Source organism: Lemur catta, chromosome 9 (genome assembly GCF_020740605.2).
Source record: "Lemur catta isolate mLemCat1 chromosome 9, mLemCat1.pri, whole genome shotgun sequence".
Lineage (NCBI taxonomy): Eukaryota > Metazoa > Chordata > Mammalia > Primates > Lemuridae > Lemur > Lemur catta.
Window position 1 is genome coordinate 26,018,019 of NC_059136.1, and position 13,192 is coordinate 26,031,210.

At 52.5% G+C, this 13,192-nt stretch overlaps 1 protein-coding gene across 3 annotated transcripts in view; it reads left to right on the forward strand.

Annotated features, from left to right (window-relative positions):
• AGO2 (argonaute RISC catalytic component 2) overlaps window positions 1-13,192 on the forward strand; it is a 113,451-nt gene that overhangs the window by 65,508 nt on the left and 34,751 nt on the right. For all 3 annotated transcript variants that reach the window (XM_045560805.1, XM_045560807.1, XM_045560806.1), the window contains exons 4-10: window positions 6,447-6,628; window positions 8,496-8,632; window positions 9,627-9,761; window positions 10,652-10,739; window positions 11,682-11,829; window positions 12,560-12,679; window positions 12,781-12,903. In XM_045560805.1, coding sequence (XP_045416761.1) covers window positions 6,447-6,628; window positions 8,496-8,632; window positions 9,627-9,761; window positions 10,652-10,739; window positions 11,682-11,829; window positions 12,560-12,679; window positions 12,781-12,903 — 933 coding nt within the window. The remainder of the gene's footprint in view (window positions 1-6,446; window positions 6,629-8,495; window positions 8,633-9,626; window positions 9,762-10,651; window positions 10,740-11,681; window positions 11,830-12,559; window positions 12,680-12,780; window positions 12,904-13,192) is intronic.

A 13,192-nucleotide genomic window follows, 5' to 3' on the forward strand; every position in this document is an offset into this window, starting at 1 on the left:
TAGTCTAGGTCCAGACACAGATAATGGGAACTTCTTGAAACCACCAAACTTTTAAGTAGAAAACACACACACCCCTGCAAGCCACAGACCACCACCAGACGGGAGCCCAGATGAAGCAGTGGAATGCTGAAGACCTCAGAAACGTGTTCCTATCGGGGCGTGTTTGCGTGTGGGAGTCCGCGGCAGGAGAGCGAAGTCACTGTGCTGCTGCAGCCAGTGACTCATCTGGAATCAGGATGCTGATAATTAGTCAGCTGGGGAGCAGTGGTTATATTAAAATGTCGCCTTTTCTTCTTATCTTTATCGTGGCTTTGTTTAAAAGTAATAAAATTTCTGCTTAGAAATTGTCACTTCTTGGCACCATCTTTCAACAAATGTGCTACTCCAGGGTGAGAATGGGTGTGGTTTGGATGTAGACGGAGAGCAGAGACCTGGCTCAGAAATAATCCCTCTGCATACTTTAAAAAACAAAACAAAACAACCAGTAATTTACCAACTGTGAGGATGGAAAAGCTGATTTTCTCTGGGAACCACCTACACGTTAGCTTCCTAAACCCCGGGTCCCTCAAAAGGAGGCTAGTTCAGTGCCCTGAGGGTCTCAAACTGCTGGCAGGGACACATATTTTAGGGGGTGGATAAGGGGTCTGCAGGCTCTCTCTACAGACATTAAAATGGTTTTGCTTTTGCATTTTAATGATAATCTTAAAACGAGTAAGTGCCTTTCAGCCTTCCTGGATGGCCAGCAGGGCTGGGATCTTGGCCCCAGTGGTCCTGCTCCAGGTTATGGTGCTCTGACAAGAGGAAAGGCTGTGACTGAGGCTCCACACCAAGCTATCTCTTGAGTTGTCACTGCCAGCCCCTGGTGACAGCCACCATGTTCCCAACTGGAGGAATCCTAGATCTGTGTGTGTTTCAGCTGAGCAGGACTACCCCTTGCAGATTAACATGCTGTGAATTTGAAATTTACAGATTTTAAAGTTTTGCGTTTCATTTACACATTTGTTGTCTGCCACACTGAGCACTGTGGGTTAGAGCACATCGTTTTCGTGCCTGGGACATGCCAAGCACTCAGCAGATGCTGGAGATGGCAGGAACTGGCCCAGCAGCCTCTCCAGTGGCCAGGGCAGCCTTCTAGGGTGCTCAGGCACCCATGGAAGTCCTTCAAACACACAGCCGCATACCGAGTGGGCGCTCAGTGCCTCTTAAGTTTAATCCCAACCATCCTTTCTTCAGATGAAAAACTCGAGTTCCAGAGTTAGAGAACCTACACAAAGCCTGCAGTTAGCACAGAGGTCCCCTGGTTCCAGACAACACCGCTTCACCATTTGTGGGGTTCTGTCAGATATCTGTGGTGTGCAGACGTTACCCCCTTTGTCTGAGAGCCCAGAGGAGGAGGTGTACCCTGTGCCCATACTTTCACGTCAGGTAGCAAAGTGTCATCTCGGGGGGTTCTTTGCGTTGGCTCTTTTTTCTGTGAGGTGGCTCCTCTCTGCATCGCCTGTGGTGTGAGCAGAAGTGCCAGTGCTCTGTTGTCCCCGTGTCTGCTGGCAGGCAAGATGCGGCCAGGGCAGCTCTCACCTGGGTCTGTGCACAGGGGGCCCCGAGTCATGTCGCCCTCACTCAGGACGGTCCCTCTTTAAGCCCCTCCTTAATCTCTCCCATGAAAACATTGGCCTCACTCCCAGCCCCTGCGTGGCAAGAGAGACCAGTGCCATTATGGCTGGAGACCCTGTGAGCACCCAGGCCCCTCCCTCGTGTTTCAAAGCAGGAGACTGAGGCCCAGGAAGCTGTCCAAGTCGATCCACATTTTGGGTTTAACCCCTGGGTCTTTCTTGGCAGTGATGAGGTGTGATCTGTGTTGTCTGTTGTCCCTGGCTCTGGATCCAGCCCTGTGCCTCCCTTCTGGGATGCCCAAAAAGGCTTGCCGCCTCCTGGAGCGGAAGCCGCTCTGTTAGAGCGCGGGTGTCTCCTTCTCAGTCGGAAGTTAGGGCAGATGCTCAGCTCAAATCGATGACATACCCTGCTGGAAGCAATTTGCTTTGGAGCAAGTCAGCCACACATTAAATTTTCTGCAAAAGGAGGCAGGTTGCCTGGCACTCCTGCCTGTCCACCTCTGCACGGGCTTGGCCATGCCGTGGCCACAAGTGCACCCAGCTGGTGCCTGCTGACCTGGCACAAGAGGTCAAAGGAGGGGAGGTGGAAGTAGAGGAGATGCCTCGGGGGCACCAGGGTGGAGGGGTAGGGGTTTCTCCTTGGGCGACACATAGGGGGAGGTTCTGCTCACTTCTGGGGCTGATGTGCTGCCCTGTGGGGCTGAGGGTCCCTCCGGTGAAGCCACAGTGTTTGTCCATGTGCCTTGATCCAAGCCCATCCCAGTGCAAGGTGCTCAGAAGTGCCTGACTGCGCAGCCACCCCTATACCTGCTGTGTTGCCTGCCAGCCCGACTTTGAATGCCCTGTGCACTTTGTAGACATGCTGGGTGAGACTGGTTTTTACAGTAGGGTGTTTTGTAGGGACAATGATCTGCTTTTCGAGGAGACTTTTTGCTATGCAAAGTCACAGAATGCCTTTAGACATCAGCCCCCTGGGCACATTTAAACAGACGTGACCTGCATGTCCACTCTGGAAAGAGCCTGTGGCACTGAGCCTGGCAGCTGTCGCCCTGGCCAGGACTCTGGCTGGCACAGTGGGTGTGACTGCTCTTCCCGTAATGCTGGGGAGGGTTGCGTCCGGGTCCTGGTGCTTGTGGCCAACCAGATACGCCTCCCAGTACCCTGCTCCCTCCTTCGTGGTGGAGGACAGGGAGGCCAGGGGCCTCTGCCGGCGCCACAGCCGAGTTTAGGGCAAGAAAGTCCTTTTGATGCACAGCTGTTTCTTTGAGCTTTCTCTCGGCTTCGTACACAGTTTCTTTGTGTTCTTTAAAGTGCTGTTTTCCCTTTCTTTGTTTCTGAGTTGTGTAGTGGAACCAAAACAGACATCTTCCTATTACAGTTCTAATTCTCTCATCCTGATGATTTTCAGAGGGAGTTTGGGGTTAGGCGTATGGTCTCTCTGGAAAGGTTGGATTTCACAACTGCCTCAGAATTTTTCAGCCCCTAAGTTGGGGCCGTGGACTGACGTTTTCCATTGTCTGTGTTCAGAAAATGGCAGTTGTGGCATCTCTAGATGACAGACGGCTGTTCACAGAGTGCCCGTGTCCACGGTTGGCACAAGTGCTCCATAAGGTGGGCGGGGCCGCCTCCGTGTGCCCGCATGTACAGAAGGGGCCTAAAGGATCCGCCTGCCCGCGGTCGGACCACAGGGGGCTGCCGAGCTGGGAGTCGAGCCCTTGTCTGTGCACTTCTAGTCTGTGACCTTTGGATGTTGTGTCACTGGGAATGACAGCTTCAGGCTTTCAGAGATGGAAGAATGTCAGGTGTGGAGCGACTGCTGGCCAGCAGCCAGAATGCACACGACGGCTGCTTTTCAGAGAGGGGCATGCCACTCCGGCCTGGCTGTGTGGTGTCTGTGTGGTGGCTGTGCTAAAATCCCCACTCATCCCGCAGCTCCCGTGCACGTGCTCAGCCACCTGCTGTGGATAGCGTGATTGATAAAGAACCTTGCAGAGCCTGGGGTGGTTTGCTGTCCTGTGGCAGCGAAGAGGAGGCTGGACTGGAATATATTTTAAAATTGCATATGCTTTGCTGTTAGGAAAATATACCCCTTGGAATTCCCCCTCAGTTTTGATTACAGAAGTGTTTTTGAAGGAGAGCATGAACAAGCATCTAATTAGTGCCAATTCACAGCGTTATTGTTTAGGTAGTCGAGTGCAGTTTGGTGGAGATGTGCACAATGGGCTTAAAGTACCTACTGGCGAGGTGGGTATGTAATTTAGAAATTAGCCCGGTGGTTTCCATTCACGTGCTCACTCCCACCTGTGAGCTGCAGCCCTGGGGGGCCATTTCTGGATAAGTGGATCAGCCCTCACTCTCGTTTGCTGCCCGTAACTTCTGTCATCGCAGCCAGGCCCCTGCCAGTCCATGCTGGAATCACACCCCCTGCCCAGCCAAGCCCTGGTCCTGGCACATCAGGCTTCGTCTCCTTTTCTGGAATCAGACTGTTTGAGGGGGGCACTCATCTTTTCTGCTTTCTGCTGCGTGGCCTGGTCTCTCTGGATCTGATTCTGTAACTGAAAGTAAAGTTGGGGACCAGAATGGCAAGACTAATAGGTCATTAGTGAAGTGAAATAATGCCTGTCACTTTGTTAGTTCTATGTCAGATGTTTGGTTTTGGTTACTGTTACTTTCTTTTCTGTCTTTTTGGAGCTAGAATGAGACTCCAGAGGCTGGAGTGCAGTGGCAAGATCACAGTACACTGCAGCCTTGAACTCCTGGGCTCAAGCTGGGACTACAGGTGTGAACCACCATGCCCAGCTAGTTTTTTTCTTTTTATTTGTTGAAGAAATGGGATCTCAAAATGGTGCCCAGACAGGTCTCAAACTCCTGACCTCAAGCGATTCTTCTGCCTTGGCCTCCAAAAGTTCTGGGATTATGGGCCTAAGCCACTGCCTTGGCCTTTTATTACTTTTACATGACTTATTTCAAAGTGTATTAGGAAATACACTAAATGAAAAAAATACATATATGCAGTTGACCCTTGAACAACGCAAGTGTTGGGGCACTGACCCTGCACAGTCAGAAATCCATGTATAACTTTTGACTCCCCCAGAACTTAACTACTAACAGCCTACTGTCAGTCAGAAGCCTTACCGATAATGTAAATAGTCGAGGAACACATATTTTGTATGTTATCCATAATAATATCATATACTGTATTCTTAAAGCTAGAGAAAAGAAAATGTTTCTAAGAAAATCGTAAGGAAGAGAAAATATATTTTCTGTTCATTAAGTGGAAGTGGATCTTCATAAAGATTTCATCCTCATTGTCTTCACATTGAGGAGGAAGAGGAGGGGTTCGTCTTGCTCTCTCAGAGATGGTAGAGGTATTAGAAAATCTGCATATTGGTGGACGCTCACGGCTAGGGCCAGCTGCACACATACATTTAAAGAATAGTGATGGAACAAATTCCACGTACGCACCATCCAGGTGAAGAAGTTCCCTCCTCCCTCCTGCATGGCCACCGTCTGGATGACATGGGTTTTATCAGCTGTGTGTTCCACTACGTTTGTTATCTTCTCTCTGGTTTTGAAGTCTGAAACGAATCACACTGTAGCACCCTTTTGTGCCTCATTGCCTTTGCTTGGTATTAGATATTTTGAGGCCACCCAGCTTGAAGGATCTGTTCCTTTTTCACTGCTCTTATCTTTCTGTTGTCCTGGGGCCCCCACCAGTTTGGGGCCATCAGGTGCTCTACATGCCTTTGAGCGAGGGCATGTGCTGGAGCAAGCCCGGGACAGACAAGAATGACGCGTCCACCTGAGGCAGGTGTGCAGTGACGTCAGTAGAGTCTGGTTGTTGCGCTCATGAGGTTCAAGCAAGCTATGGCAGGTGGGGCAATCTGTACAGAGGCCTTGGACGATGAGGACGAGCAGATGGGAGTTGAATAGGCATGGTGGGCACGTGGGTGAGCCAGGCAATGTGCCTGCTGTGGCCAGAGAACACTTGCCCTGGACGTGCAGGCTGAGTCAGGGAGGGAGTGCCAGGCACGCGGCACAGAGGCAGTGGGACCCGGGTGGGGGAGGCCAGGCACGCGGGCTGGAGCTGTGCATCTGTGTTGTGTTGCTCCGCTGCCGAGGGCCCCATCACCCTGGCCGTCAGGTGTTGAGTGGAAGGCCCTTTTACATCTGACCAGCCTGGGTCCAAATCCCATCCCTGCCCTTTTGTGGCTCTGTGGCCCTGGGCTGTTTTTTAAGGCTGAGTTTCTGTGTTTTTATGTATAAAAAGTGGCAAATAAATTTTCTCGTGCTGGTATTTCTGGGCATTGAAAGACAAAGCATATATAGTCCATAACCTGTCGAGTAGATGTTCTGTAAGCACTGGGAAGTATTGTTGGCAAGTATCAGTTGCTTCAGTTACGGCCTGAGTGGGGTCGTTGTGGCCACGTATTCGGGACGTATTGAGGGCCAGGCGGCGGAGCGAAGGGCGCGGGTGCATGTGGAGCTGCTATCGCACACACAGGTGGTGAGGGGAGGGGTGAGTTAGCGGCTAAGGAGGGAGGAAGTGGATTCACTGCTCAGACTCGGATCAAGAGGGCATGTTTCAGACCACTGCACACTGGCCACAAGCCATATGTGGCTGCATAAGTTTAAATTCATCCAAGTAAAGTTAAAATTCAGAAAACTGGTGACATTTCATGTACTCAGGAGCCACATGTGGCCAGTGGATGGGGAAAGGCCTGGACAGAATTCCCCAGCCCACACGTGTCTGGACGCTGACCACCACCTGGCTCAGCCTCCCCGGCAGCTCCACGGGTGGGAATAACCTCGTGTGCTTTGGGCCCCTTGCAGGTGGAGCTGGAGGTCACGCTGCCCGGAGAAGGCAAAGATCGCATCTTCAAGGTGTCCATCAAGTGGGTGTCCTGCGTGAGCTTACAGGCATTACACGATGCACTTTCGGGGCGGCTGCCCAGCGTCCCTTTTGAGACGATCCAGGCCCTGGACGTGGTCATGAGGCATTTGCCATCCATGAGGTGAGGGGACCACAGGACCGAGAGCATCTGCGTCCAGTCCCAGCATGCCCAGAAAGTATGAACCATCAGTCCAAGGAAGAGCTGGTTCTTGGGGTCAGGGTGGTGATGGTCCCGTAGGGTTTCTGCCACAGAGATAATGCACAGTGCTGAGATGCACACTCATTCTAACATAAACACAAGTCACCGGCATTCTCGGCCTGGCACAAAGAGGTCACCTCCCTGCCTGTGCACACTGGCACATTCACTTTCCACATGGCCCTGTGCCGTCAGCACTGTTGTGTTTCTCTGTTGCCTTCATGCTCGGAACTGGTGATACTAGAATGAAACTCTGTCCCCGGTACCAGATGGCACGGAGCGTGCCTCATGCAAATGACCATGGCCACCAGCTTTTCACGACTGTGGTTAATACCGTGGACACTTCAGGCTTCTTTTTTTTATTCTGTGGGATTCCTCTTTTACCATAAATTGCCACAAATGAAATTGCTACATGTGAAATCACTAAAAGAGGTAAGTGGTTTAGTGGCTCATAGTCTGCCCAGTTGTTGGGCGGAGGGTTGCACTGGTTTCCTGTGAGACCCGAGGTCGTAGGAACAAGGCTGGCTCTGCACACCCAGCCCTCGGGGTCCCGCCCTGGAACGCCCGTCCTCACACTGGCTTCTGGGACCTCAGGAGTGATTTGAATGAACAAGGAAAAGAATAAAAGCCTATGACTGAAGCAAACCTGCACACTAAGAGACCTGACACACGGACTGACCAAGACTTAAGATTCGAGGAGAAAGTCAAGTCTTTCTTTGTAACCACAGAGAAGGGGTTTCGAAGCCACATGTTATACTTAGAGGGGGCAATGCATTCTGTCTTCAGGCTTGCGTGGAAATGACCAAGTATAGGACAGGCTGTCTCTCCTGGTAGGAATGTCCCCAACCCCTGGTGTATAATCATCACTGCTTTGAGCTATTGGTGGCAGGAAGGCCAGTGGGTGCCAAGGCAATCTAGAAGGCTGGTTGCCAAAATGTTGTCTACTTTTTTAATTGAGTGACAGGAACGGCTGTGGTTTTTCTTTTTTGAATTCTTTTGGATTATTTACATTAATTAGAATCAGGGAGGAAACTGCTATTTCGTTTTTGAAAAACAGTAGAAATAGAGTCGGGATTAATCCATTTCAGGTGGAAAGTGAAAAGGGCCATCTAGGTGATTTTATTAACAGTGCAGCCCACACGTGGGTGGCGTCACTGCTGAAGGGTACTCGTTCCCCTGGGACTCCTTGGCGATGGCACGTCGGGCGGCCAGGCACTGTGTGCCCGCACAGCTGGCGAGATTGTGCTGGAGATGAGTCTACTTGGGTCCAGTGGGCTCCAGCCCAGGTCGCCGCGCCATCCATAACTGGCGCTGCAGAAGTGCGTGAATCTTCTCACACTGCCCTTACTGTCCCCTGCACGTGAGCCCTCAGTGCCGTGCAGGAGAGACACTCCATACCGGGAGTCGACCCAAACAGGGAACAAATGCTGCATCCCACGTGTCAGCGATGGTCCTTCGTAGCCACGTGCCGAAGCAGCACATGTCCCCAAGGCCCCTGACTTAGCAACACACCAGGGCTCACCGGCCCGGGCCTCCCCGTGTGGGGCATTCGGCCTCTCCTGCTGTTCCTGCAGCAAGGCCATGGGTCCCCAAGGCTGTGCTTACAGCATCCCTCAGCAGGCCATGCTAAGAGGTTGGAGAGCAGTGTAGTAAAAGCCATTTTATAAAGAGGGAAAAAGAACTCTTGGTGTGTATGTGTGCCTATGTGATGGACAAGGGTGGAGAGTGGACTTGGAGTGGGCTGTTCCTTCCTAAAATCGCATCTGATCGGACGCTGGTCTCTTGGCCCCAGGTACACCCCGGTGGGCCGCTCCTTCTTCACTGCCTCCGAGGGCTGCTCCAACCCTCTTGGCGGGGGCCGAGAAGTGTGGTTTGGCTTCCATCAGTCCGTCCGACCTTCTCTTTGGAAAATGATGCTGAACATCGATGGTAAGCAACACCCTGGGGTCTTTATTGCGAGGTGGGATTGGGGAATATGCTGAAATCCAAGACTTTGGGGAGGACCCGAGTGGCCAGCTCCAAACACAGCCTCCGTCAAAGCCGGCAAGGCTGTATGGCACCTGGCCTGTCTCCACCTGCGTGGTACCTGCTAACTCAGGGTAGTGCTCCTCAGAGGAGCACCGGAGCCCCCTGGAGCGCCCATCCCAGACACCTGGCCGGTGAGGCTGCAGGGGGCCTGAGGATCTGCCTCTGTACAAGTTTGTGCTGCTGCAGCTGCTGGCGTCCCCAGTGCAAGACCTGGAGGCTGCTCCCAGGCGTCCTTCCCCTTCATCTTGCAGGCTCATGTTCAACCTGTGTCCGAGGACTGGGCACCTGTCTGCCGTCCGCTGGCCGCCTCTGGAGTTTGGGCATAGCCTGCCCCCCTCGGGAGTCTCAGCTGCTTCTCTGTGCTGGACCCCCACTTCCCTCTCTGTTAAAACGATGAGAATAAAGGCCAGAGAAGGACGCCATCTGCTCATTTGGGAATTAATTAATATGAAAAGCTCTAGAAAGAAATGAAAATGATATCTTTCTCAGCTGTACATTTATTGAAAAATAATTATGTAAAAGAGGATGGTAAATTTTCAGAAATATCTATACCAGAAGATACAAAATGCTACAAAATCCAATGCTCATGAGCTGTTAGGTTTTGTTTGTTTTTAAAAACTAGTTTTATTCTCAGAGGGTGACTTCATCTTTAGACTCAACCAACCCCTGTCCGTCGCCCCCGAGCAGAGAGCATGTGGGGCCTGGCCTCCAGCTCCGTTGGCTTTCCCGCCTCTAAAGCCCGAAAGTGGGCTGCGCAGAGTGAAAACCAAGGGCAGCCGTGCCCCCTGCCAGCGCCCGGCCTGCGCAGCCCCCAGCGTTGGCTGGTGGTGGATTCCGGGCGAGGCCCCCAGGGCGCGGTCACGCTTCAGTCCTTGCCTTCTCCTCTCGCCCACAGTGTCGGCAACAGCGTTCTACAAGGCACAGCCCGTGATCGAGTTTGTTTGTGAAGTTTTGGATTTTAAAAGTATTGAAGAACAACAAAAACCTCTGACAGATTCCCAAAGGGTAAAGTTTACCAAAGAAATTAAAGGTAATGGACTTCTTGGGCGCTAGGGAGAGGGGCTGGGCGTGGGCCCCTGCTGGGTGCGTTTTTCGAGTTCCGGTCCCTGCGTGTGTTCAGGGAGGTGGGGACGGCAGGTGCAGTTAGTCCTCAGGGGAGTTAGCACAGAGGCGAAGTCAGCCCATTTCATAGCAAGAACAACCGTTTCTAAAAAGTACAACTTTGTGTACAGTGAGGAGCAGGTTGGTGCATGAGTAACGTCTGAGTCAAGATGTCAGGACTAGAGATGCCCTTTCAGAGAGCCGTGGCGAGGTTGTGACTGACACTTCGTAATGTTCTAGAATGTGAGGTGCATTTTCACTTATGGTCATTTAAGCCTCACACAAACCAGGCAGCTGTTTGCCCCCATGCACCCTGTTTTCCACTCCAGCAAGTGCAGACCCCCGGCTGCAGGACCTGTCCGGGGTCCTCCTGCCCATCAGCGGCTCCATGGCCGGCGCCCATTACTCTGTCCAAAAGCCACACCCACTGCACCTGTCCTTTCTGAAGGCCGTCAGCAGTACCCAGTGTCACAGTGATGAGCGTGGGGGAGCACAGAACACCTTGGGGTGGGCACCCGCACTCATCAGCTGAGCCCCGAGTGGTCTCCTGTGTGTGTGGACACCGTATCTTCACTCTTGTGGCCTTGGCCAAAAGTTTAGAGTTTCAGCTGTTTCTCAGGCGAAAGGCATCCCTGTAGGTGAGATGGGTCCTGCCGTGGTGGCAATGGGGGCCGGGCTGTCAGCCCTCCTCGGGGAGCCCTGCAGCTGCTCCAGCCCCCGTGTGACTCGGGTCTGTAGCCAGGGGCCCGTGAGAGCGGAGTTCGCCCTTCAGGCTCGGGGTGAGCCCGCACACTGAGGCCTGCCCTTCTGTGTCACCAGGTCTAAAGGTGGAGATAACGCACTGTGGGCAGATGAAGAGGAAGTACCGTGTCTGCAACGTGACCCGCCGGCCCGCCAGCCACCAAACGTAAACCGGCTTGCTTTCATACTCTGTCGGCTCAGGCTGTCACTGTCTCTCAGGTTTCCAAACGCTGGAGCAATGATTCTGCTGGAAGGGATCATCTCATTCTATTCTTAAATGCCAAAACTATACCTTATATGGCTCAGTAGATTTCAAACTTCGCCTAATAAAATAAACTCAAATAATGAAATTCCACCCATGTGGTGGGCGGGGAGGACAGGGGCCCCTATTGTGTTTCCTTCCTAAAGCTCACAGGTGAGAGAAGGGTCTTTTGTGTGTGTTGTCCCATCCTTGGTGCTGGGGGGTGTTGCGAGGAGAGCTGAGCATCAGTGGAGGCCGCTGCCCCACCCCCCACCCCCTGGCTGATCCGCTGGGTGCCTCTGCCTTCTGCTGCGTGTGGCGTCGAGAACACGGTGTGGTATCCAGGCGCACGTAGTCATTAGCCTGGCTGCAGGAATGCTGTGATGTCTTATATACTTGTTCCTTTTGGGGGGAAGTGATAGACTTGGTCCCCACGCCCCACATGGGGTCCTCTGGGCACTTGGAGCCCTTGGCACATACATGACCTTTCAGGGTCACTGTGGTCTGCTGGAAGATGCACGGGCCTGGCTTCCTGGATTTGTCTTCGTTTGTCCTGAGTCCTTTACGTACACTGTAGGTGTGGTGGGTAATTTATGATTATTGTGTGTTATATACGTGTAGGTGTTTTTTATTTCCCACCTCCAGAGACAAAACAAGAATTTAGGGTCTCGGGAATATTCCAGATAATCCAAAAGATGTGATTTGGTTTTCACTCCCGGGAAGGGCTTTGAATGTTTGCTCCCCATACACCACCCTGAAAATGCAAGTACACCTAAGAGCAGCCCTGGGTGCAGCGTGTGGGCACTGGTGGTCTGTTCCCACGGAGCCCTGGGAAGTTCTTGGCCTGAGCTGCCTCTCTGCTCCCAGGTTCCCGCTGCAGCAGGAGAGCGGACAGACGGTAGAGTGCACGGTGGCCCAGTACTTCAAGGACAGGCACAAGCTGGTTCTGCGCTACCCCCACCTCCCATGTTTACAAGTCGGACAGGAGCAGAAACACACCTACCTTCCCTTGGAGGCAAGTAGCCCTCTTCCTTTGTGCCTGCAGGGCTGGGAGCCCTGGGGCCGGGGCCACGCTGCCTGGAGAACAGCCACGCCCCGGTCAGGTACAGTTGCCACCTCTGCTGCTATAGGACCTTGCGTGCATTAATGGATTTGTCAAGCCTCAATTTTGCCTTTACTAAAATGGGATTCGTAGCTGTCTTATAGGATTAGTATGAGGATGGATTGAGATTGTGTATAATATGCCCAGCAGTTCCCTGGTAAGAGGAAATAAGTGCTCAATAAACACACTGTTTCTTCATTCACTTTTTGTCTAACGTTAAGACTGTTTGAAAAAATGCGTGCCTTGGGAAAAGATCAAACATTGAAATCAGGCAATGCATTTGATTCCTTTCCTTCAGTGTTTTAGGTTCTCAGACCTTTTCTAATCATTCTGGTAGAGCCCTCGCCCTCTTTGCACCTGCAGCCAGTTTCGTGCTCACCTATTTCACGCTCACATCCTTTGAGGACAGAGAGAGTCCAGAGACTGTTGTCGGGACTGCCCTGCCCACCTGGCAGGCTAGGCACCGGAAGGCCATGGAACACCCTGGTGTTTGTGGGCACTTCACAGCCCATGGACGAGGAAGAGGAACTGGTTCCAGGCATGCCAGGGTGCCCGCCCTCACACTCTGACTCAGAGCCTCCTGCCAGCCACTGGCCACTGGTTGTGCCCCGTGCGGTGCTGACACATATCTGCATCTTCACAGGTCTGTAACATAGTGGCGGGACAGAGGTGTATTAAAAAATTGACGGACAATCAGACTTCAACCATGATCAGAGCGACTGCTAGGTCGGCGCCCGATCGACAAGAAGAGATTAGCAAATTGGTGAGTGTCGGCCCTGGGGTGGGGACCCATGCGTTGGACACACGTAGCTGCTGGAAAGAACAAAGACCCCATCTGACTCTGCTGCTTTTTCCCTTTTCCAGATGCGAAGTGCAAGTTTCAACACAGACCCATACGTGCGTGAATTTGGAATCATGGTCAAAGATGAGATGACGGATGTGACTGGGCGGGTCCTACAGCCGCCCTCCATCCTGTACGGGGGCAGGGTACGTGCAGGCCGCTGGCGGGCTTGTGGGTGTTGGGTGCGCGTCTCCCGGCAGCCCTGTCGGTCCTGAGCCATCCCCCACGGTGCAGACCGTGTGCAGGGGATTCTTCCCACTGTAGGCCGAACCTAGGACGTCACAGAGGAATGACTTTGCTTGGTCGTTTTCAGAGTTTTTCAGAGTTATCCTTAATGTTTTCAAAAGTTAATCCTTATTATCCTATCAAAGTTTAGAAAGCAGCATTCTTCATGTGGTGGGCACTCTACCAGTGTTGACCTACTTCCCAGAAGCC